The 22,346-nt window shown below is 40.2% G+C and overlaps 1 protein-coding gene across 1 annotated transcript in view; it reads right to left on the reverse strand.

The window, feature by feature from the left end:
* The window catches only part of pth1r (parathyroid hormone 1 receptor), an 85,803-nt gene that overhangs the window by 9,921 nt on the left and 53,536 nt on the right, over window positions 1-22,346 (reverse strand). Inside the window, exons 3-10 of the mRNA XM_064993027.1 lie at window positions 20,208-20,318; window positions 19,573-19,697; window positions 16,446-16,540; window positions 11,961-12,147; window positions 9,990-10,143; window positions 7,282-7,342; window positions 6,639-6,705; window positions 6,364-6,458 (exon numbers count right to left, since the gene is read on the reverse strand). Of these exons, the coding sequence (XP_064849099.1) occupies window positions 6,364-6,458; window positions 6,639-6,705; window positions 7,282-7,342; window positions 9,990-10,143; window positions 11,961-12,147; window positions 16,446-16,540; window positions 19,573-19,697; window positions 20,208-20,318 (895 nt within the window). The remainder of the gene's footprint in view (window positions 1-6,363; window positions 6,459-6,638; window positions 6,706-7,281; window positions 7,343-9,989; window positions 10,144-11,960; window positions 12,148-16,445; window positions 16,541-19,572; window positions 19,698-20,207; window positions 20,319-22,346) is intronic.

Consider the following 22,346-nt stretch of genomic DNA (forward strand, 5'->3'; position numbering starts at 1 on the left):
AATAGGCTATTTATATCTCCATGGGGTCAATTTCACGCCATATGTATTGAATTCAAAATAAAATTGTGAACATGAAAATAAAGTTGAGAATGTAAAGGTATTTTTTAGGACGGGTGACGGGCGTCCTCAAAAATATAATGTTTACATTCTCATCTTTATTTTCATGTTCACGATTTTATTTTGAATTCAATACATATGGCGTGAAATTGACCCCATACATCTCTATCAACCAAAAATCTAAGGTAAAGTATATGACAAAATCAAATTAAACTTGATTTAAAGTCAATTTAAGGTTAGATTTTATATTATTTAGTCCAATTCATTAACTTTGATATTTGGTTGAGATGGAGCCGTAAATCTGACATATTTTAAATTTGTAGACAAACTGGAATTAAAGCCAGACTAAGTCAGTGGCACAGATGGAACTATAAATGCAGAGGACACAGTACATTTCATTCAAATGTTGATATTTGGTTGAATTGACAATCAGTGAGATACACCTGCTGGAGCGTGTGCTACGGGTGGGTGTTGCCATCGTGACCAGTGAACTGAGGTAAGGCGGAGTTTTACCTAGCATGGACTTGTAGATGACCTGGATCCAGCGGGTCTGGCGACGAATATATAGCGAGGGCCAGCCGACTAGAGCATACAGGTCGCAGTGGTGGGTGGTATAAGGTGCTTCAGTAACAAAACGGATGGCACTGTGATAAACTGCGTCCAGTTTGCTGAGTAGAGTATTGGAAGCTATTTTGTAGATGATGTCGCCGAAGTCGAGGATCGGTAGGATTTAGTTTTACTAGGGTAAGTTTGGCGGCGTGAGTGAAGGAGGCTTTGCTGCAGAATAGAAAGCCATCTCTAGATTTGATTTTAGATGTTTGATATGAGAGTTTACAGTCTAGCCAGACACCTAGGTAGACACCTAGGTACTTATAGATGTCCACATATTCTAGGTCGGAACCATCCAGGGTGGTGACGCTAGTCTGGCTTGCGGGTGCAGGCAACGAACGGTTGAAAAGCATGCATTTGGTTTTACTAGCGTTTAAGAGCAGTTGGAGGCTACGGAAGGAGTGTTGTCTGGCATTGAAGCTCGTTTGGAGGTTAGATAGCACAGTGTCCAAGGAAGGGCCAGAAGTGTACAGAATGGTGTCATCTGCGTAGAGGTGGATCAGGGAATCGCCTGCAGCAAGAGCAACATCATTGATATATACAGAGAAAAGAGTCGGCCCGAGAACTGAACCCTGTGGCACTCCCATAGAGACTGCCAGAGAACCGGACAACATGCCCTCCGATTTGACACACTGAACTATGAATATCCAGTTCGTCTTCAAATGAATAATTGATATGTTGGATATTTCTGACACACCCCTGAAGCTATAGCGTTACCGCCAGCGCTAAGATTCATCATTGCGTTAGGTTTGTTAAAATGGAGCCCCTAGGGTTTCAAGCTTTGGTTGATTTCAAATGTAATATACAAGTTTATAATGAATATGTTCTATTCACATCTCCATCTCAACCAAAAGTCAAAGATAAAGAATAGGACTATAGTAAATCAAATCAAACTTTATTTAAAGTGCATTTTAAGTTTTCTTTGATTTAGTCCTATTCTTTAACTTTGATCTTTGGTTGAGATGGAGATGTGAATAGAACATATTCATTATAAACTTGTATATTACATTTGAAATCAACCAAAGCTTGAAACCCTAGGGGCTCCATTTTAACAAACCTAACGCAATGATGAATCTTAGCGCTGGCGGTAGCGCTATAGCTTCAGGGGTGTGTCAGAAATATTTTCACAACAGGAATTAACATACCTGTTGTAATGACTTTGATAGCAACAGCGAACCTATTTCGTTATTAAATGATCTCTCTATTATCATTCTCATCTTTAAGTTTGTTAAAGTCCTGGATGGGAGACCAAAGGGATAGCTGTAGATAGATCAACTCTCCAGTAGGAGGTGCTGCCAAACTTAGTTTTTTTTCTGATAATGGATATAACGTTCAAAATCTGAAGTTGTTTCAAATGTATATTTTCAACATGCGGTTTGTCTAGCTTGAATAATGGTAACCATGATGACATAATCCTGTGGTTGAAATGTCACCTTCAAAACAACAATGATGACTTTTTGCAAACCCAATGTATTTTCCTCATAAATTCCATGTCACAATACGTTGACAAATTATGCTGAAACAACGTTGATTTAACCAGTTTGTGCCCAACGGTTGGTGGCATGTTTTGGTGTGATAAAGATTAAATACTTCTATCAGCATGCTGGAGATAACACAGAATACATCTGTACAGTACATTTGTATTTTTATTTATTAAGGATCCCCATTAGATGCTGCCAAGACAGCAGCTACTCTTCCTATAGTCCAGCAACATCAAAGCAGTTATATACAATTAAAAATATTACATGACATTACACTTCATAACACTTTTCACAACATATTAAATGTGTTCCCTCAGGCAGTGACTCTATCACATATCTACAATACAACATCTATGTGTATGTGTGTGTAGAGTGTGTGTCTTATGTGTATTTGTGTTCCATAAAGTGTATTTTTACTTGTTTTTTAAATCTGATTCTACTGCTTGCATTAGTTACCTGATGTGGAATAGAGCTCCATGTAGCCATGGCTCCATGTAGTACTGTGCACCTCCCATAGTCTGTTCTTGACTTGGGGATTGTGAAGAAACCTCCGGTGGCATGTCTTGTGAGGTATGCATGGATATCCGAGCTGTGTGCTCGTAGTTTAAACAGACATCTTGGTCCATTCATCATGTCAACACTTCTTACAAAAACAAGTAGTGATGAAGTAAATTTCTCCTCCAATTTGAGTCATGAGAGATTTACATGCTGCCCAGTTCTGAGCAAATTGTAATTTTTCCAAGTACCCTTTCGTGGCACCTTACCATACGACTGAACAGTAGTCCAGGTTTGACAAAACTAGGGCCTATAGGACCTGCCTTGTTGATCGTGTTGTTAAAAAGGCAGAGCAGCACTTTATTATGGACAGACTTCTCCCCATTTTAGCTACTGTTGTATCAACATATTATGATACAGGTTTGACAAGCCATTTCAGTCGCTGTAGTAGCTGATGTGTATAGTGTGGAGTATACATAGACACACTGGCTTTACTCAAATCCAGTGGCATGTCATTAGTAAAGATTGAAAAAAGTAAGGGGCCTAGACAGCTGCCCTGGGGAATTCCTGATTCTACCTGCATAATGTTGGATAGGCTTCCATTAAATAACACCCTCTGTGTTCTGTTAGTAATTCTTTATCCACAATATAGCAGGGGGTGTAAAGCCATAACACATGTTTTTCCATCAGCAGACTATTATTGATCATATCAAAAGCCACAGTGAAGTCTAACATAGCTCCCACAATCTTTTATCATAAATTTCTCACAGCCATCAGTCATTTGTGTAAGTGCCGTGCTGAATGTTGACTGTCCTTCCCTATAAGCATGCTGAAAGTGTCAATTTTTTTACAGTAAAATAGCATTCTATCTGGTCAAACAACATTTTTACCATAAGTTTACTAAGGGTTGGTAACAGGCTGAATGGTCAGCTATTTGAGCCAGTAAAGGGAGCTTTACTATTCTTGGGTAGCAGAATTAAATTTTGCTTCCCTCCAGGCCGAAGGGCAAATACTTTCTAGTAGGCTTAGATTGAAGATATGGCAAATGGGAGTGGCAATATCGTCCACTGTTATCCTCAGTAATTTTCCATTCATTCTCAGGCCCCGGTGGCTTGTCATTGTTGTCAGATAATACTTTTTTCACCTCTTCCACACTCATTTTAAAGAATTCAAAATTACAATGCTTGTCTTTCATGATCAGTTATTCTTGGATGTTTAGTGTCAGCGTTTGATGTCGGCATGCCATGCGAATCTTGCCAATGAAAAATGAGTTAATTAATAATAATCTATATCAGTGTGTTTTGTGATGAATGAGCCATCTGATTCAATGAATGATGAGTTTGCCTTTTTGCCCAAAATGTCATTTAAGGTGCTCCAAAGATTTTTACTATCATTCTTGATATAATTTATATTTGTTTCATAATGTAGTTTCTTCTTTTTATTCAGTTTAGTCAAATGATTTCTCAGTTTGAAGTCGGTTGTGCAGCTAGACTTATTTGCCATTCCTTTTGTCTCATCCTTCTCAACCATACAATTTTTCAATTCCTCATCATGCTTATTAGTAACTAGAATAAAACTATTTCATTGTTGGTCTGTAAAAAGGAGCAACCCAGACGCTGCACTTGACACACTATATTAGGCCCAGCCTTTGGAACTAGATATGGCTACTATATTGTGATCCCTACAGCCAATGGATTTGGATACTGCTTTAAAGCAAATTTCTGCAGCATTAGTAAAGATGTGATCAATACATGTTGACGATTTAATTCCTGTGCTGTTTGTAACAACCCTGGTAGGTTGACTGATAGTGGGCAGCTTGATGAAAGCCAGTCGAGATTTAAATCACCCAGATAATATACCTCTATGTGGATATCACATACATTATCAAGCATTTCACACATTATCCAGATACTGACTGTTAGCACTTGGTGGTCTATAGCAGCTTCCCACAAGAATAGGCTTTAGGTGAGGCATATGAACCTGTAGCCAGTGCTAACAGTGCTAACAGTATAGCACTGGTTCATAGGCACATGATTGCTGTGTACAATAGCTGTAGGATCAGTAGGAATTCAAGGCAGTTAAAGGGATATACAATGCATTCGGGAAAGTATTCAGACCCTTCGCCTTTCTCCACATTTTGTTACATTACAGCCCTTTTCTAAAATGGTTAAACAAAAACAGTTATCAATGTACACACAATACCCCATAATGTCAAAGCAAAACCTGTTTTTAGAATTATTTTCAAATGTATGAACCCCCCCCCAGAAATATCTCATTTAAGTAAATATTCAGACTGTTTACTCAGTACTTTGTTGACACTACAAGCTTGGCATGCCTGTATTTCGGGAGTTTCTCCCATTATTCTCTGCAGATCCTCTCAAGCATTATCAGGTTGGATGGGGAGTGTCGCTGCACAGCTATTTTCAGGTCTCCTCAGAGATGTTTGGTCGGGTTTAAGTCTGTGCTCTGGCCTGGCCACTCAAGGACATTCAGAGACTTGTTATGAAGCAACTCCTGCGTTGTCTTGGCTGTGTCCTGAGGGTGGTTCTCATGTTGGAAGGTGAACCTTCACCCCAGTCTGAGGTCCTGAGCACTCTGGAGCAGGTTTCCATCAAGGACCTCTCTGTACTGCTCCATTCATCTTTCCCTTGATCCTGACTAGTCGCTGAAAAACATCCCCACAGCATGATGCTCCCACTACCATGTTTCACCATAAGGATGGTGCCAGGTTTCCTCCAGACGTGATGCTTGGCATTCTGGCCAAAGAGTTCAATCTAGGTTTCATCAGACCAGAGAATCTTGTTTCTCATGGTCTGTGAGTCCATTAGGTGTCATGTGTTTTACTGAGGAGTGGCTTCCGCCTGGCCACTCTAACTAAAATGCCTGATTGGGAGAGTGCTGCAGAAATGGTTGTCCTTCTGGAAGTGTCGCCCATCTCCATAGAGGAACTTTGGAGCTCTGTCAGAGTGACCAGCCGGTTCTTGGTCACCTCACTGATCAAGGCCCTTCACCCCAGTTTGGCCGGGTGGCCAGCTCTAGGTAGTGTCTTGGTGGTTCCAAGCTAAGTCCTGGTGGTTCCAAACTTCTTCCATTTAAGAATGATGGAGGCCACAGTGTTCTTGGGGACCTTCAATGTTGCAGACATTTTTTGGTTCCCTTCCCCAGATCTGTGCCTTGACACAATCCTGTCTCTGACATCTACGGACAACTACTTCAACCTCATGGCTTGGTTTCTGCTCTGACAACTGTGGGACCTTATATAGACAGGTATCTGCCTTTCCAAATCATGTTCAATCAATTGAATTTACTACAGGTGGACTCCAATCAAGTTGTAGAAACATCTCAAGGATGATCAACGGAAACCGGGTTACCCTAGAGCTACATTTGTTTTATATTTTTAATACATTTGCAAAAACTTAGAGGAACCTGTTTTCAGGTCGTCATGATGGGCATTGTGTGTAGGTTGATGAGGGCAAAAAATGATTGTCTACATTTTGAAAGAAGGCTGTAACGTAACAAAATGGGTCTGAATACTTTCCGAATGCACTGTACACATTAGGTTACTTACATTGTGTCTACCAATGCCCCTGGGATAATGTACATTTGCTGAAGCATTATGAAAACTCAGCAACACAATGGTAGGGGTTACCTGAGCTGGGCCTGGGCAGACATGTCATGATAAAGCAGTCAGGGAAGGAACAGTCAGAGCATGGCTTCTTACCTGTATTGCTGTCTTGTGTCACATCTGCCAGCATTTGTTTCTCGAAGTTTAGTGGCCAGAACTCGGATTATATTCAGGAACAGCATAAAATTCACCTTTGATAACAGACACAATGACACAATGTAGCACACCAAAGCCCAATATTTCAACTACTAACTCTCTCAGAAAGCCGATAGTGGTAATAGTGTTCAGTAATTGTGATAGTTAAACCTGTCAATTGAAAATGTTAAATGCCATTATGCCAATTAACATTTTCAATTGACATGTTTACTTACCACTATTGCTGTTAGAATGGGCACTTGTACAATCCACTTCAGATTGCCTGCACTTAGGTCCCAGCACCTGTAAGTGATAAACAGGGGATTTATGAAAAACAAATATAGATGATACGCATGATTGTGTAATTAATCGCTTTCAGGAACTAATCTATTTCGGTATATCCTAGTGTAACAACAACACATGGGGAAGTTGGCAACCCTTACAGACTGATCCTAGGCTTCAAAGTCTTGGCTGGAATTCAAGCCAACCTGCCATAGCAATGTTTTACGCATGGTCCTTGTGTACAAGCTACTGCCTGCACGCACACAATTCTTATTCTGAAAACGGTCAGAATCTACCTTTGAGTGGAGTCAACGCGATGGGCTCATAGTAGAATGTTTCTACAGTACTCAAAGTAATTCTGTGATTTTATATAACCATGTGGAAATAGTTACTACCGTGTAAATACTGCAATGTGGGTTTCGATTAAATTGAAGACGTACACTCTGCCTTTAAACATTCTATGAACCTAAGGGGATTCTTGAACACGTTCTAAGTTTCTGTCTCACATTCCCATGAAAGATTCTGGCAAATGCACAGTACTGTGTGTTCAGAGCCAACATCAATGATGACAAATTGAGATTACAGCGCAATACTTACTCTGTGTCTGCCAAAGTGGCTCTCACACTTGCCCACACTGTCACAAACATAGCTGGGACCCCTGCAAATAAACAACAAACATCAAGATAGATCTCAAAACAACAACTTCTTGGTGACAGGGGGGCAGTATTGAGTAGCTTGGATGAATAAGGTGCCCAGAGTAAACTGCCTGCTACTCTGTCCCAGATGCTAATATATGCATATTTTTAGTAGTATTGGATAGAAAACACTGACGTTTCTAAAACTGTTTGAATGATGTCTGTGAATATAACAGAACTCATATGGCAGGCGAAAATCTGAGACAAATCCAACCAGGAAGTGGGAAATCTGAGGTTTGTAGTTTCATTTAAGTGATTGCCTATCCAATATGCTGTGTCTATGGGGCCAGAATGCACTTCCCAAGGCTTCCAGCAGATGTCAACAGTCTTTAGAAAGTTGTTTGAGGCTTCTATTGAGGAAGGGTGTCAAATAAGAGCTGTTTCAACAAGTGGACTAGGCTGAGGCCAATCAGTTGTTTACAGCGCGGTCACATGGTCGCGCCGTTCCTTCTTTTTCCTCTGTAATGAATACGCTATTGTCCGGTTGGAATATTATTGTAGATTTATTATAAAAATACCCTAAGGATTGATTGAAAACATCGTTTGACATGTTTCTACAAACTGTAATGGAACTCTTGACTTTTCGTCTGGATTTTGCGCTCGCTCATTGTGCCTTTGGAATAGTGAACTAAACGGAGGTATTTGGACATAAATATGGATGTAATCGAAGAAAACAAACATTTATTGTGGAAGTGGGAGTCCTGGGAGTGCATTCCGACGAAGATCAAAGGTAAGTGAAGATTTATAATGCTATTTATGACTTTTGTTGACGCAACAACTTGGCGGGTAACTGTATGGCTTATTTTTGTGGCTGAACGCTGTTCTCAGATTATTGAATATTGTGCTTTTGCCGTGAAGCTTTTTTGAAATCTGACACAGCGGTTGCATTAAGAACAAGTTCATCTTTAATTCTATGTAAAACATGTATCTTTCATCAAAGTTTATGATGAGTATTTCTGTTATTTGATGTGGCTCTCTGCAATTTCGCCGGATGTTTTGGAGGCATTTCTGAACATGGCGCCAATGTAAACTGAGGTTTTTGGATATAAATATGAACTTGATCGAACAAAACATACATGTATTGTGTAACATTGAGTCCTGGGAGTGTCATCTGATGAAGATCGTCAAAGGTTAGTGATTAATTTTATCTATATTTCTGCTTTTTGTGACACCTCTCTTTGGTTGGAAAATGGCTGAATGCTTTCTGTGACTAGTTGCTGACCAAACACAATGACATATTCTATATTCTAAAATACTTGTATGGTTGAGGAATTGTTATTATGAGATTTCTGTTGTTTTGAATTTGGTGCCCTGCACTTTAACTGGCTGTTGGCGAGGTGGGACGCTAGCGTCCCGAACGATCCCAGAGAGGTACAGCTGAGACCCCTGCAAAACAGATTATAGTGATCTGTAAAATCACACAAATGATTAAACACAAAATACAGCAATTTCCTTCCAATTATTATAGTGGGTTCAAGTCAAAATTTGCCTTGTAATATACTGTCAATATAGCGAGGCAATTGGGCGACACAGCATCCACATTGTATGCGCTGTGCTTACATAACCGTTATGCACAGTGTGTACAATGCAGGAGCCGTACAGCCTAGCTCTCTGAACTATTCTTGAGTTCTGCGTATAACAGTATTCACACCGTATGTGTGAAAACATTGATTAGTTAATAATGACCAAACAAAATTCAGCTGTCCGTGAAATATTATACGAAACATTATGACATAGGAAATGCTTTTCAAATGAATTGATTCATACAGTTGAAGTCGGAAGTTTACATACACTTAGGTTGGAGTCATTAACACTCGTTTTTTAACCACTCCTCAAATTTTTTGTTAACAAACTATAGTTTTGGCAAGTTGGTTAGGACATCTACTTTGTTTATGACACGTAATTTTTCCAACAATTGTTTACAGACAGATTATTTCACTGTATCACAACACCAGTGGATCAGAAGTTTACAGAAGTTTACTAAATTGACTGTGCCTTTAAAGCATCATCAGTCAGGAAGTTAAAGCTTGGTCACAAATGGGCCTTCCAAACGGACAATGACCCCAAGCATACTTCCAAAGTTGTGGCATCACAAAGCCCTGACCTCAATCCTATTGAACATTTGTGGGCAGAACTGAAAAAGAGTGTGCTAGCAAGGAGGCCTACAAACCTGACTCAGTTACAATAGCTCTGTCACGAGGAATGGGCCACAATCCACCCAACCTATTGTGGGAAGCTTGTGGAAGGCTACCTAAAACATGTGACCAAAGTTAAACAATTTAAAAGCAATGCTACCAAATACTAATTGAATGTAAACTTCTGACCCACTGGGAATGTGATGAAAGAAATAAAAGCTGAAATAAATCATTCTCTCTACTATTATTCTGACATTTCACATTCTTAAAATAAGGTGTTGATCCTAACTGACCTTTTTACTAGGATTAAATGTCAGGAATGGTGAGAAACTGAGTTGAAATGTATTGGCTAACGTGTATGTACACTTCCAAAATCAACTCTGCGTGTTTTTTAAAGGTGTTCATTTAAGCTTATATATTTTATTAGTAGCAGTGAATCTGCAGTAAAAAATGTGTTTTCTATGACATCACATACCCCATCCAATCAAAGTGAATCCCCAGAGGTACTTCCTGTCTGAGAAGAAGGTCATGAAGATGAGGCTGTGGAGGTACAAGCCCTCTACTAGGATCCAGTAGTAGTTGGTGGCCAGGAAATACAGGAACAGGGTCACTGCTAATTTACAGCCAATCTAAAGGAAACACAACAGACAAATACATCTAATATACTGAATTTACTAAATACAATATGGCTATTTTATGGTCACAAGCACAAGGTTCTTCGTGAAGTGACCTGAAGCCATACATGTTGAATCTTTAGAATCCACTCTTAATTTGCACTGTTATATACTGCTTGGCTTGTGTGACATACAGAAACACTAAGGGTAGTGTGTACATTGACAAATGTATATTCACTTTGCAGGGAGTAAACCAACATTCAAGCCTCTCCATGATGAAACTTCTAGGTTCCAAGCACGGTTTGTAAATTGAAAGATTTATTCTAATCCAATTAATACTGTGTGTTGCTCAAACCTGGAGAGATTGATAAAATACACAGGGAATTAAACAACAGGGAATTCCTGGTAGTTTAGCCTATGTACGCCCTAAGGGATGCCAACCTCTCTGCCTCTGTCTGTCCTACTCAGTGGTGTAGTGGTCCCTGGAAAAGTGGGTATACTCAAATTTGGCAATTTTCCCCCCCAAACGGCCCACCCGAAGATGTTTAAGCCTATCATTAGCGTCACTATATTTTTCTGGTTCCTTAAATTGTATGAAACCTGGACGTTTTACTTCATATTGTGAGGCATGTCTTACCTTGTTTCAAAGTAGCCTAAATCCAAAATCTCACCATAGAAACGTGGAGGCAATTATTTTATAACGACTTCTCATTTCCGCTCTCCTGTTCTATTGTTTTTCAAATAAACTTTCTTTCATTGTCTGGCAGCCAAAGATATTATCCTTGTCATATTAGCAACCCATAATAGTTGTTGCATTGTTAGATCTCCCCTCTTTCTAAATGTCATTCTCAGGACAGAGTGCAATTTTTTGGAACATTCGCGCGTAGGCCTAACGCAGTGCGCACATTGCTGCGCTTAAAACGTGAAGAACTAAACGTTTATCACCATTTTAAGCTAAACATTCTGATCGGATCCATCAGGCTTATTAATTGATGAGGCGTATACCTCCACTACAGGTCCTAATGTACAGTACCAGCCAAAAGTTTGGACACACCTACTCATTCAAGGTTTTTCTTTATTTTGACTATTTTCTACATTGTAGAATAATAGTGAAGACATCAAAACTATGAAATAACACATGTGGAATCATGTAGTGACCAAAATTGTTTTCAACAAATCAAAATATGTTATATTTGAGATTCTTAAATTTGCCACCTTTTGCCTTGATGCACACTTGTGGCACTCTCTCAACCAGCTTCTATTATACAATGTAGAAAATATAAAAAATAAAGAAAAACCCTGGAATGAGTAGGTGTGCCCACACTTTTGACTGGTACTGTATGTAGCTGCTTCCTTCAGCCTGGCTTGCACACTCTAACTATTGATAATATGCGTGAGCCATGAGAGACTTATCCTCTTAGCTTTTTCTTCTACTTCCTGCTCTTTCTTATCCAGTTTTATAAATCAGACTTTCTTTGTGGCAAGTCTTTACAAATAGCATTGATTTAGCTTATTTAGAAATGCTGCGAGAGACCGTAATAAAACAATCAAAATGAAAAGCCTCAAGAGTCATGTGTACTGAATGCTGGAATGACTTTAGCAACTCATATCGAATATTGATCACTATGCACTTAGAGGACGGCCTAATACAATGATCCAACACATTTAGAACAGACACTTCACAAAAACAGTCAGAACCGTATTTATGAAAATGTGTTCTACGTAAATAATTACACAGGTGCCTTGGTCAATAACTTCACTCCCTTAGCCTGGTACTTACTATTCTCACGTATTAAACCTCCTATAGTCTGGGGACAATGTTCGGTACTTACAAACTGGGTTTTGTTAGCTGGAGGAGCCTCAGTGATGGACTTGAGATCTTCCACACTGACCCTTTCCATGTCCTCTAGGGCAGAACCAGAGTATAGCACCACATCCTTTATGAAGATGCTGATGCCTCGCAGCATGAAAGACACAAACAAGTGCATGTGGATGTAGTTCCTGGTACAATGCAACCGCCTGGATGAGTGGAGAGGAGGAGATAATTATAAAAAAATATTAAAAAAGATATCATCTTCACAGTGACAAGCAATAGTCGTGTTGTGGTAATACTAGGTCATACTATTGGCTTACTCAAACCAAAAGCAATCAGTGAGAAAAATACAGAAATGCACGTGCAAAACTTCTGAGAAACTGACGCTACTAAGCCGTTAATACACTAGGAACCCATGTTTAAATCTTATCAAGGTGGTAAGTGTGTGGAGGGGGGAGGAGGAGAGTTTTCCACATGTTTGTATGTACAGTACCAGTCAAACATTTGGACATAGCTACTCATTCCAGGGCTTTTCTTTATTTTTACCATTTTCTACATTGTATAATAATAGTGAAGACATCAAAACTATGAAATAACACATATGGAGTCATGTAGTAACCAAAAAAATGTGTTGAACAAATCAAAATATATTTTATATTTGAGATTCTTCAAAGTAGACACCCTTTCTGCAAAGCTGTCATCAAAGCACTCTTGGCATTCTCTCAACCAGCTTCATGGGTTAGTCAACTGGAATGCATTTAAATTAGCAGGTGTGCCTTGTTTAAAGTTAATTTGTGAAATTTCTTTCTTAATGCGTTTGGGCTAATCAGTTGCGTTGTGACAAGGTAGGGGTGATATACAGATGATAGCCCAACTTGGTAAAAGACAAAGTCCATATTACGGCAAGAACAGCTCAAATAAGCAAAGAGAAACGACAGTCCATCAGTACACTACAGAAAATGTCAAGAATTTTTAACGTTTCTTCAAGTGCAGTCACAAAAACCATCACACGCTATGATAAAACTGGCTCTCACGAGGACCGCCACAGGAATGGAAGACCCAGAGTTACCTCTGCTGCAGAGGAGAAGTTCATTAGAGTTAACTGTATCTCAGATTGCAGCCCCAATGATTGCTGGACAGAGTTTGAGTAACAGACACATCTCAACATCAACTGTTCAGAGGAGACTGTGTGAATCAGGCCTTCATGGTTGAATTTCTGCAACAACAAAAAAACACTACTAAAAGGACACCAGTAAGAAGAAGAGCCTTCCTTCGACTAAGAAACACGAGGAATGGACATTAGACCAGTGGAAATCTGTCCTTTGGTCTGATGAGTCCAAATTTGAGATTTTTGGTTCCAACCACCGTGTCTTTGTGAGACTCAGAGTAGGTGAACAGATGATCTCCACGTGTGTGGTTCCCACCATGAAGCATGGAAGAGGAGGTGTGATGGTGCTTTGCTGGTGACAGTGTCTGTTATTTATTTAGAATTCAAGGCACAATTAACCAGCATGGCTACCACAACATTCTGCAGCGACACGCCAACCCATTTGGTTCGCGCTTAGTGAGACTATCACTTGTTTTGCAACAGGACAATGACCCAACACACCTCCATGCTGTGTAAGGGCTATTTGACCAAGAATGAGAGTGATGGAGTGCTGCATCAGATGACCTGGCCTCCACAATAACCCAACCTCAACCCAATTGAGATGGTTTGGGATGAGTTGGACTGCAGAATGAAGGAAAAGCAGCCAACAAGTGCTCAGCATATGTGGGAACTCCTTCAATACTGTTGGAAAAGCATTCCAGGGAAAGCTGGTTGAGAGAATGCCAAGAGTTTGCAAAGCTGTCATCAAGGCAAAGGGTGTCTACTTTGATGAATCTAAAATATATTTTGATTTGTTTAACTCTTTTTCATATGTGTTATTTCATAGTTTTGATGTCTTCACTATTATTCTACAATGTAGAAAATGGTAAAAATAAAGAAAAGCCCTTGAATGAGTAGGTGTGTCCAAACTTTTGACAGGCACTGTATGTGTGCGTGATGTGTGTGTGTGTGTGTGTGTGTGTGTGCACGTACATATATGTGTTTGTGTGTGTGCACGTGTGTTTGTATTTTCACACTCTTCAGAATAATACTCATCCTAATTAGAGCCAGCTGAATTCCACGCTGACTATAACACATTCTTGAGATTTAGGGGCTTGAAAAAGCACAAATATTGAATTGCAGGGCTCAAAGTGAGCTGTAAAAACAAAATTGCAAGCATGTGTTGAGCAGATCCAAGAGCATGCGTATTTCCTCCCAGACAAGCAAAAGTTTATCTGTCACATTATCCTCAAAACATCCCTTGCCAACATTGAAGGGAGTATTTGATGAAGTTGGCATCAGCTTGTATTGTGTTGTCAATACACAGACTATACCAAACTAGAAACGGTTATCTATATTCTGACATTTGCCTTCATGTAAATCCAAGCATTTCTCAGACACCCAATGTAGGCAACAAATGTTATCCTCCAGCGCTATAAAATTATTATTGATCATGAAGCCAATTTGGCTAAGAATATTCTAAAAACCCTTATCAGTGTAGTGATGGGGGAACAAATCGATACATTATTTTGGACATTATTTTATTGATACTTTGACTCCAAGTATCGATTGATAGATAGCGCTAGTTGGCTGTACCTGCACCAAAACTCTGGTATTTTTCATTCCATAGCTTGTTCTCCAATATCTTTTAAATAATGAGCCATTATGTTTTCATATTTCCATGACTGATGGAATTTCCTCATGTTCTCTCGTCTCTCTGCAGCAGACACATAGTGAGCATTATTTTTGGGACATCAAATCGCAATAACACGTCATAAAAAAATTGAGAGAATCGCAATATACATTGTATCAGCACGTAAGTATCGTGATAATATCATACTGGGAGATCCCTGGCAATTCCCAGCCCTATATATATATATATATATATATATATAACAAGTAACCGCAGAAAACTCATGAATCATTATTTGCTTGTGTCTAACCTCTGCAGTCAAACCCATTACTGCATTTTAGTAATTTAGCAGACGCCCTTATCCAAACCGACTTAAAGGAGCAATTAGGGTTAAGTGCCTTGCTCAAGGGTACATCGGCAGATTTCCCCTTAATTGGCTTAGGGATTACTGGCCCAATGCTCTTAACCACTAAGCTACCTGCTACCTCTAAACTGGCTATTAAGATATTGGACAAGCTCTCCTTTGGGGAACTTTGATTTGTGAAGTGGTGAGGGAAACTAATTTGTGAACAGGAAGAAGGATAAACACCAGTGCTAATGTGCAGTATGTATCCCTCGGTCTCTCCACAGAAAACATTTATGAACCTTCCTCTCCTGTGTCTTGAGGGTTTTAAAAGCCTGACATGTTAAAGGTATGGGGAGACGGAGCTGGAGTGCTCCTGAATGCGCTGCTGGGACGTCAGCCCAGACCCCCGGGGACCCTCGAGACGTGTGTTTAAACTAATTTGGCCTGTAGATTTCCTGGTGCCAGTTTAGGGTCTCTCTCTCTTAAAACATTTACTCCCTTCTGAGAAACCTGGCTTAGGCTCTAAGTCACGTTGAGCGCAATGTTTGTAAACACAACTTTACACCAATTCCTGGACTTGACACTCTCCCTCCGCTAAACAAAAATTTGTAAATAATGGGGAAGTTTCCTTGCATTAATCACCTAAAAGAAAAATGAAACGATTCAATGTAAAATGTCAAACAAATTCAACCTTGTGTGCAAGGATTAGTGTTCATGCTGCTGAATTTGAGTAATTCATTTTTTGGCTAAGGCAATGATAAGAACAAAGTAACTGTCAAATTGACTGTCAGAATTAATTTGCCAATCTATTTCTCTTTCAGCCTGAATTAAAGGCTTCTGCCCAGACATGACAGAATATTAATTAGGCTGAAACTGTGCACCACACCTGATATTAATTTTTATTTAAGTAGGCAAGTCAGTTAAGAAAATTATTATTTACAATGACGGCCTACCGGGGAACAGTGGGTTAACAGCCTTGTTCAGGGGTAGAACGACAGATTCCTACCTTGTCAGCCCAGGTATTCGATCCAGCAACCTTTCGGTTACTGGCCCAACCACTAGGCTACCTGCCGCCCATATCTTCATGTAAACAACCCACCAAGTAAATATAATAACAATACACACTAACCACGGCTTTCCTATGGATCTCTGGGGTCTGAGATGAATAAGTATGAAAATAACAAAGAATATACAGTAAATGTCAGCAAGATGAGGCACGATTCACAATTACACGCTGGCTCCAAGGCAACAACCTTAACAACATCAGCCACCTCTAATCCTTTTAAAAGTCAAACGCTCATGGAAAAGTAAAGGTAAAACATTATACAAACACATTTTGCAAGCTTTGTCTCTTTGTTTCACCACACAAAACATTTGTGTGGGAGATACAATATGGACTGAGGAAGGAATTTTCCCAATGACAACAAGTACTACTCACCGGAAATAACCCAGGATGATCACAGCCACCATAAGTGATCCCAGAGAGATGGAGTAGCCCACTGTGTAGATGAGGTACAAACGGTCAAATACTTCCTGTTGAGAGAGAAGGTCGTATGAAGGAGAAATGTTAAGAGAGACGGAGTAGCCCACTGTGTGGATAAGGTACAGACGTTCAGACAAGGTCATATGAAGGAGAGATATTGTTAGTCATATCAGGTGGCAGGTCAGGAGTGAACTGTCTACTCAGAGGTGTCAGCCTACTTACAGTAGCCTGTTTGAGGAAGTGATAGATGTTTGATAGGTGTGCCTGGTGTGCCCCATTGATTGTTTCACAACATAAAAGTCATTGACCCAGGGCATTCCAATCACACAATATTGTCCCCATAAATCTGCTGAACGCGTTCATAGGGTCTCTGTGCCTCAATGTTTGAGCCTTTATAGAGGCACTGAGGGTAATGTTACTCATGTCAAAAAAATGACTCACAGTTGCAGTCTACGCATTACTAAACAGAAAACTGCTGCGGACCAAAAACCAAACACCATGCATCTTAAAGCTCAAAGAAGGTGCTGTCATGGTGCGCAACCATTCCAAGGTCTAAAGGTCATTTCACGGTGTGCAACCATTTTCAGGCCTCTGATTAGTTTCCGAATAAAATATGGTGTGTTACTTCTGACAGTGAGCTGCCCACCAGAGGACTGACGCCCACCAGGCAATGGGATGCCCGCCAAGTGTCAGACTGAGTTGGAGATTTCTAATAAACAGAATATTTGGCTTGAGAGATGTGCCGCACTGACAAAAGCCCTGGGTGGAGTGAGGTGTGGTGCATGCTGGGCCTTCCAGCTGGAGATAACAGCACAGAGCAAGCAAGCAGAGGACATACTGCTGGAGAGGTGAGACGTTAAAAAAAAAACTGGATTCAAATAGGATTGGTTTTATTTCAAATATTTTAGCTGCACTTGATTGAGCTTGCCTGTCTAAAATAAATCCTGTTCACCTGGCATTCCAGGCAGGACTCAATCAAACTCGCAAAGTATTTGAAATACTGTTTGAATCCAGGTCTGGACTCTAGCTAGCTACCCGTGGTTGCTGGATAAACACAGCCTAGTTGAGAGGCTCCTCTGGGGCCTGCTGTAACCAGAGCCTACTCCACTGCTGTTATCATTTAGGGATGGGGACCCAGTGCCAAACCCAAGGGTTCCTAAGTTGTGGTGCACAGCTGAAGGGTTTAATTTGGTGCATATGCATTTTTCATTAACTATAGCTGCTGCTATGGGTCCTGGGACCGGGAGACCATCAACAAACATTTGAAGTATAAGAAGAAATAAATCAGGGGCCCTCTCCTCAAAATGTGGATGGAAGGATACCCATGACATCCTCGCCCACAACCGTAATGTTGAGACCCACATTTAAAAGGGGGAGAGAAGAATGCACGTGCGGGGAGAGACCAGAGAAGTTTGGTTTAATATTCATATGAAGCCAGATATTTTGGGTTGCAGTAAGCGGTCCCTGGTGCACGTTATTATGGAAGTAAGCCCAAAAGCAGATAGCCTGGTTAAACCAGACTGAATCCAATCTACAGTACTCAGGATGACCTTTTCTGAACCTTGGCTGGAGCTAACCGCTAAGTAACCTTGCTCAGGTTAAGAGTGGGGAGTAGCTTTCAACAATTTCCTGCTTAGCGCCCTCGACTCGTCATTCAGGTACTGATTACTTACCGCCTCCTTTTACATGGCCCAGTGTTACCCATGGCAACCTGTTACCCATGGCAACCTGATGACCACTAGACTTGGGCTCAATTTGAATTGAAGGCAGTCAATTCAGGAAGTGATTTGAATAAAAAATTCAGAAATGTCTAAACTTTTGAAATAGCTTCTACTTTTCAGTTTATTGACAAGTCATTGCAAATAAATGCTTTTTATTATTATTATTGAACTGTAATTTTTGCTTGCTTCTTGAATTTACTGCCTTCAATTCAAATGGAGCCCAACCTTGTCCGTTGTCCATTGGCCCAGAACTGAGTGTAAACAGGAAATCCATTTGATCAACAAGCACCTCAAATAACAGTTAAGGGCAGAGGAAATAATTGAATTAATGGAATTGGAATGACCTCTGTGATGATAACGGAATTAAGCAAAGTAAAGACGCAACAGTATCCACAATCTTTCTATGGTTAAAGTTACTTTAAAGTGTTTAAGACATTTTTCTTAAATTTTTCACATGTTGAATCTTTTCCTCGAAATCCTGGCTACAGCACCATTTTTGGAGAGATGTGCCAGTCATATAGCCTTTATCCCGATATCCAATTCTGCTCCAATACATTTAAGTCAGAGGAAGAAGCCTATCATATCAGATTGTAAGAAGGGGTTCAATGGAGGTAACGCTTCGCTTCATCTAACAATAGATTCTTTGGTCCAAACACAAGTATAATCATTCCAAACATTGTTCACATAATCTTCAAGGGGGAAATAAGTCAATAGTAAAGAATTAGCATGTATGCTTTTCATTTGAAGTAGCCTCACATTTCTGAGGGGACACATCTTTTGTTCCATTTGGCGACATTCTTCATCTAAATGGTAAACAGGGTTTTTATGTTGATCTTCTAAAAATATTTTGTTATTGTTAGGTTTCCTTCAAATGAGTAGAAGCATCAGAAAAAGCAGAATGTAAACAAGTCTAACAATGGGGATGGCAGACAGACAATGAACACTGTAGAGGTTCAAGAAGTTAGACATGTGAGGTTCGAGAATGATTGAGACCTCAGAGCAGTAGCTTGCTAGCTCCTGCAGTATACTCACACACAAATCCCCCTACAGCTCCATCTGAATTGTGACAGAAATTAAAAGCGGTCTAGCCTACACCAGTAAAGAGGGCCTAGTTTCTTACCAATCAGATCACACGTCCAATATCATACACATTTCAATACCTCCACATTGATTGTGTAGGCTAATGCGAGAACTGCCCTCAAACAATAGAATAGATTGAAATAGACATAAAATGTCACTTTTTTTCAGAAAAGACACAATGGCCATTGTCCCCATCCACTGCTATTGTGTCACATCCCTGACAAAGTTGGCATTGTCTAATGGTGTGAAGAAATGCACGCTAGGATAGACACGACTCTCACCTTCTCATTATTTTGGTTATAGTGCGAGAGGAATTTTGCACATTCGCTGTAGTTTGCCCATGTCTTGTTGTTGGTAGTGGTCAGCTCCCATGTCCCATTGTTGTCACAGCGACGATAGGCTAGTCCTGTAGAATACAACAGAATGACAATGTACGTGTAATTTCTTTTCACCTGTAAGTACATATTGGTGTTGTATACTAGGATATACTATGCGTGACAATTTCTTAGAATAAATGTCCAAGGCTGTTGGCCTTTTCTAGGAAACAAAGTGAATAGTATGTTAGGAGTTTGGTAGAATGTTATCACATCAGAAATCATGTGTACTTTTTCCAGTGTAACAGCCTTGTCAGATGAAGAACTCAAGTTTTTAAAGATTAAAATCTTGTTGCGTCGATGTAACTATAGAAATGTATTCAAAAGCAACGCCCCATGCCGTCTTCCAGAGTAAAGCAGACACAGAAGGTTGTTTTCAAATTGTACAATAGTGACCACCATTACCTATAATATATGCTGTTTAGCAGTTGCTTTTCTCCAAAGCGACTTACAGACGTGCGTGCGCACATTTGACGTAAAACTGAAAATGAGCTCAGTGAAAGACAACTGTTGAACTGAAGGCTACCCAGGGCCTGTCTTACCTTTATGGTTGAAGTCATAAATGTACTCTGGACAGGCAGTGGACACCAGCTTTCCAGGAGACCCCTCAGGCCAACAAACAATGCCATCCCACTCCGGCGAGCAGTAACCATCTGCAGGAATAGAGCCAAAGCAGTAGTGACATTTACGCCTAGTGACTGACTGTTCACTGCCTTGGCTCCAACATTACGTCGCCTTAGGCTTCGTTGTATTCCAAGACACCAATGAGTAGCTGTTTTTAGATTGTGCTGTCCCCTGAAAAGGATACACAAATGAGCGTTAACCTAATGTCATGATCATAAACAGCATGTAGAGAAAGATGGCCCCAGTAGGCTGCTAATTGGTTGGTAAGTAGGAAATTGATATAATGTCCCTTGTTAACAACACCAGTATGTTTGATCATCCAGAGAAGATGGGTGGCTGCTGCTCTCCAGCAAAACGACAACTTAGGCTAAACAAACAAGCATGTCATTCCCAAAACACCTCAAAATGTCAACATTTTCAAGCAAATGTATCATACTTCAATGTTTTTAAATTGTACTTTGTTTTGGCATGAATCTGCTTCCACTGTTTACGTCCACCTCACAAGAAAGACATGCTTGTTAGTCTATGCTGCTTCCGCCGCATTAAAAGGAAACTTGCAATGTTGCAGTCAGGAAATAACTAAATGCACTATTTATTGAATGTTTATGATCTTACCGCAGCACTCACACACCTCAACATAAAGCGCATCTCTTCTGTTAAAAGTGGTTTCAATATGGATCTTATTTGTGGAAATTCCAGGCAAAATCAAGAAAACAACAGCGACAATGGTGCAGGTTTCTGGATCCCTTGGGAAAAAACAAAGATACTATGGTACACCACTGAAGACGGAGTCTAGTTCACCACAGTGGAAGAGCAGAGTCAAGCAGTTAGCGGTTCTGCTAACCTCTCTTATTTCTACCCTCTTGCAAAATCTTTCTTCCTCAACCCCTGGGTATGCGCACAGCGCGGTAAAGTTGTTGTTTGTACACTTTAAGCAAGTTTGCAAAAAAACGCCTTCGACTCACAAGGAATTTTTGCTTTGGCAAACAGAACAAACCGTAGATCGATGTCAAGCAACCTTATGCTCATTGATACATGCGGGCAGCAGTAGCGTTTTAGAACCAAATTATTCTTAATTGTTAGCTTTACCAAATGGTGCAGAAACCCTAGCCCTCCGACAGTGGGAAGGTAGTACCCTCTCCCCACAGATCCCTGGCAGAGGCCACTTTCTGGCTACGCTTTCATTTTCTATTATTGAAAACATCTTCCCCACTCACCACTAATAACTAGATAAGGATAAAACAAAAACGGTTTTCTCTTTGCTATGGAATCTATTACTTTCTCATTCATGTAATCAATGTTACAGAGAGGCTATGACGGCATTATTTTTATGTGCCTTCAAAATCGCCCATCATTCGGATATCATAATTAGAGAGCACACTTTGTATTTTTTTTTCAACTGGTTTTGGACTGAGAGAGAAGCCTAAGATGCTTCACGTTTTTCCACATCAATGACCACATGTCCTGGGAGTGAAATCGGTCTTAGGTTTGAGTTTCTTTTCACTGTACTTTTATAACCCATCGGACCACCTACCAACGGGCTCAAATTAAACACAGAACACACACATATATAATTTCCTATAAAATTCCATGACCATGATTTAAATATAAATGGGACTATGGGGGAGTGGGGGACTTCGGGATTGGTGATGTAATTGAGGTTTATAATAACGCTTTCTTTTTCCCCTCCAGTCATTTGATTCAAGTCTTGCAGATGTCAAAACATATCGCAGTAGTTTTGATAGTTGCAAGCTTTTATGATTTTACACCAAGACCACAGGTTTGAATGCTGAGCTATTTTCACACACTGCAATGTCTGGGGTCTTGAGCCCACATCCCTCCACTGACCTAACCAGGCAAACCTCAGTGTCTCCCTCAATGAAAACGTTGTCTCAGGGAACTAATGGAGAACTCATGTGTATTTAAGGCACAAATGAGAAATAATAACAAATAGATGGGACTTCACAGTGAAACACTGCAACACTAAACAAGACCCTGGCCTTGGGCTGAGGTTGGCCCACCACCCTACCAGCCACCACTTTCAAAATAGCTAGAAT

The sequence above is a fragment of the Oncorhynchus masou genome, chromosome 17 (assembly GCF_036934945.1).
Source record: "Oncorhynchus masou masou isolate Uvic2021 chromosome 17, UVic_Omas_1.1, whole genome shotgun sequence".
NCBI classification, from domain to species: domain Eukaryota; kingdom Metazoa; phylum Chordata; class Actinopteri; order Salmoniformes; family Salmonidae; genus Oncorhynchus; species Oncorhynchus masou.